The 3,864-nt window shown below is 43.3% G+C and overlaps 1 protein-coding gene across 1 annotated transcript; it reads left to right on the top strand.

The window, feature by feature from the left end:
• LOC118288053 (parvalbumin beta) lies at positions 1 to 2,326 on the top strand. Its single transcript, XM_035613823.2, has 5 exons — positions 1 to 151; positions 614 to 680; positions 1,121 to 1,253; positions 1,657 to 1,766; positions 1,896 to 2,326. The coding sequence occupies exons 2-5, from the start codon at positions 620 to 622 to the stop codon at positions 1,919 to 1,921; spliced, it is 330 nt and encodes a 109-aa protein (XP_035469716.1). The 5' UTR covers positions 1 to 151; positions 614 to 619; the 3' UTR covers positions 1,922 to 2,326.
• Positions 2,327 to 3,864: the final 1,538 nt, after the last annotated feature.

Raw genomic sequence — 3,864 nt, forward strand, 5'->3', positions numbered from 1 at the left:
TGCTTTGCACACAGTGTCTATTACATAGCCTATGCATCATATTTCAGGCCGGTGGAGGTATATAAGCTCGAGAGAGTCACTGAGGGGTTCACTGCAGTGAGCATCTTCATTTGAGCTTATCCACTCTAGTCTGAGAGATAACCACCCCGAGGTGAGTTCCACTGAAGAGCTTCAGACCTATAGACAAGACTACTGCCTGACTCACAGTGTTTCAGGACTGTTACTCCATGCAATGGGATACAAGTCGAGGAACAGGGCCAGATTCTGGCCATCAGAGGCTCAGAGTTTGGTTTTGGACTAACTGAGGAACCAAATGGAGAGAGAAAAAATCAACCAACCACAGCTGCAAAGGATGTTTGATCTCTTGCCTTGGAGGGCTTGGTTTGGGGGGGGGGGGGGGGATTGGACTATTTTTTCTGATCATTTGTGCCTTGGAATACTCAAAGGGAGCGACTTTGAAATACATTGCATGGCATTATGAAGATTAAATGTAGCTTTGTAATGTTAAATACTGTGTTATTTAGTGCAGCGAGGAAAGTTTAGTGAAAGTGTTTCAGCCTGTCTGGTTTGCTTCAGCTTTACTGATGACTTGTCCTCTGCTCTCCTCCCTCAGTTAAAAATGGCATTCGGTAAGATCCTTTCTGAAGCTGAGATCACTGCAGCCCTCGCAGCTTGCCAAGGTAAATCCCACACACTGGTATTATGGCTTCGTCAATACTAGTATAATAGCTACACATGCACAAAACCATGCATTTTAACAAATCTGCTCGCCAAGCTCCAAAGGTCTCAGACCAGATGTGTACCTGCAGAATTAAGTTGTATGCTAATGCTGTATCACCACATAACAGTACAACCATATCACAATTACAGACAATTACCTGCATCCTTTCTGCATTAATCTTTTAACTTGAATGTAATTTCTGTATGTCTTAGCAGTGAGCATATATCAGAATGACTACTGTAAGAACAGCACCTCTGTGGGATGAGCTAAAAATGCAGCCTTACAGTCAAAGCATGGACTGAAGTTGAGGGGAAACCAACTGCCAGGCTTTGCAAAAGAGAAGCGACGCAGTTGCAAAACACATTTGTCTGATACGATTCTCTCTCTGTCTCCTCTCAGCCGCCGACTCCTTCAAGCACAAGGAGTTCTTTGCCAAGGTCGGCCTGTCTGCCAAGTCTGCCGAACAAATCAAGGAGGCCTTCTATGTCATTGACCAGGACAAGAGTGGCTTCATTGAGGAGGAAGAGCTGAAGTAGGCACCCTCTCTTAGATTTCCAATCAAGCTCCTCTTGGCTCTTCTAACACAGGGATCATCTTTATTTGACCCACAGTGATTTCAGAATGATGTCAGTCAGAGAAATGTTGGGCTACAGGGTGTCCTCCTCCGGAGTACCTCTATGCCCGCTCTCTCCTGTTGTGTCTCATGACATGGACCAATCAGAAGGAACATAGCTTGAGTCTGGGAGACAAATCGAGTGCATTTCATATTTTAAATTAGTCTCATTGTGAGAAATTGAATTGATCCAGAGCTAATATTAACAAGAATCTAAAAATCAAAACAACTTTTGAGCCAAAAGTCATCAGCCTAAATCTGTTCTAAAATTTGAATCGCTCACCACTAAGTATTTCTCTCTTTCTCTGACCATCCTCTTCAGGCTGTTCCTGCAGGCCTTCTCCGCCTCTGCCAGAGCTCTGACCGACACTGAGACCAAGGAGTTCCTCAAGGCCGGTGACGTTGATGGCGACGGCAAGATCGGAATTGATGGTGAGTTTTTTCTGTTGTTGTTTTTTACCACAAGCACAACCACAAACTTTATCTGGCATGGTTTCAAATTAATCTAATAAGCATCTTGAAATAACACTGAAAATCTTCTCCTTCTTTGTCTCCCTGCAGAGTTCGCTGAGATGGTCAAGCAATAAATAAACTGACCAATTCCATCCTCCACAATTCTTAAGGAACAACTTGATCCAAGATATCCTCCTCTATTCACCTCTTCCCTCTCACTCTCTCTCAACTCTCCACACTACTTTTATACACTTGACCTTTCACCCCCAACCATAGACAACCCCCCCCCCCCCCCCCCCGTCTTTCTCTCTGACCATGCTGACCCCTTTTCTGTCCACGATGAATGTACCTGACTAAGTGTATAGCGTGGTTGAATTGTGTCTCTCTCTCTCTCTCTCTCTCTCTCTCTCTCTCTTTCTGTCTCTCACTTCTGCCTTCGTTTTACTATGTGAGTTTTGCTTATTGTGAGATCGGTGTTGATGCACTTTTATGGGAAACGGACGGACGATGAGAAAACAATAAAGGTTCTTTTTCAATAATATGAGTCTGACCTTGGTCTTTAATACATTGTGAATCAAAGGAAGTCCCAAACAAAAGCCTTTAAGGAAAGGCCTCCTGGGAAAATGCACCTCTTGCACCTGCTAGTGCAAACTGACAGTAGAGGACATTGGGAAATAATACCTAGGTGAGGGGATTAAAAGAGAGGGCATGAGAGGAAGAAATACTGTAGGAATAAAAGTATGCAAAATAGAATAGGAACATAAAATAGCATATATTGTAATATAGAAAAGTATAATAAAGACATTGTGGCAGTAAAGGAAACACACTGACTCTTTCACACTATATTGATGGGTAGCGACCACAAGGTGGCGCCTGCCATCTGTCAATAAGTCACAAGGGTTTCACTTGCTTGATGGTTTTAAAGTGCAAACTTGAGGGTAAGGGTTGGATAAACAAACAGGTTTATTCTCTGAACTGAGCTGGATTTGTTCCCTTTTGGCAGGGTAGCGAGTAGATGTGAGACTACTCACAATGCCGTCACTCTCAAAGTGTTAAATTAGAGGTTCACCACATGAGACTTGTGAAGAATAATGACATTTATTCCCTTGGCTCTTGTTACAAGAACCCTCCGCCCTCCCCCTCCTCTCTGCTAATGCAATTAGCACTGACTGGATTCACCAGAGACGCTGCTGCGTCAGGTGGAGTGAAAGGTTTCCCACTGCAACAGACTCATCAGTTGAGTGGACAGTTGTCATGGTGACCAGGTGAAACTCCAAAAAAACGAAAAAAACAAAAGAACTCCACCCACAGCCTCACCTTACAGAAGGTCAGGTATGTTACAGCGTTGTCCAGATGGAAACCACCATAACACACGACGCACACTGACCCAGGACTACACAGCCTAGGCCATTAAAAACTGACCCTCGTTACAAATAGGTGAATGGAGAATTATTTAAGTTTCATATGTGGAAATATCTCATAAAATCTTTTTTTGTAATGTGGAAAACCGCATTGGCGTAACTCAAAAAACAGAATACCTTGCTGTCTTCAGTACGTGTTGTGATGAAACCTTGTGCAGACAGTTCTGCTTTCAGTGCACAATCCAGAATATTTTCCAAAAAGTATATATTTTTTAAAAACTTCCTTTCCCTCCAAAGACAATCTGTGGGGAACTGGTAATATTACACCATACAACCTCTTAACAGAAAAGATATGAAAACATTTGTCACTCACGGTAGTTGCCCATTGTTACTTGTACACATGTTTTATCTTTGCTTGAGTAAAATGTACACTAGCGCTGTATTTGGACCTGTTAAGCAGGCTTTGTGCAAATAAAAAGCAGTTTGACCGTGAGGGTTTGAAGCCTTATTCTTGCTACCAGAGCTAAAGATCAGTCTTTAACCATCCCGGGTGGGTCATAAGATGATTTATGACCTGCTGGTCATCTGAATTTTGGGGATTACTCACTAAAACCAAGGGGGGGGGGGGGGGGGGGTTAAATATGAGATGTCTATAAGCTCTCACATGCACCTGCAAGAGGGTGGGGGCGAAGAAGGGAAAGGGAGGGAAGACAGAG

The sequence above is a fragment of the Scophthalmus maximus genome, chromosome 16, assembly GCF_022379125.1.
Source record: "Scophthalmus maximus strain ysfricsl-2021 chromosome 16, ASM2237912v1, whole genome shotgun sequence".
NCBI classification, from domain to species: domain Eukaryota; kingdom Metazoa; phylum Chordata; class Actinopteri; order Pleuronectiformes; family Scophthalmidae; genus Scophthalmus; species Scophthalmus maximus.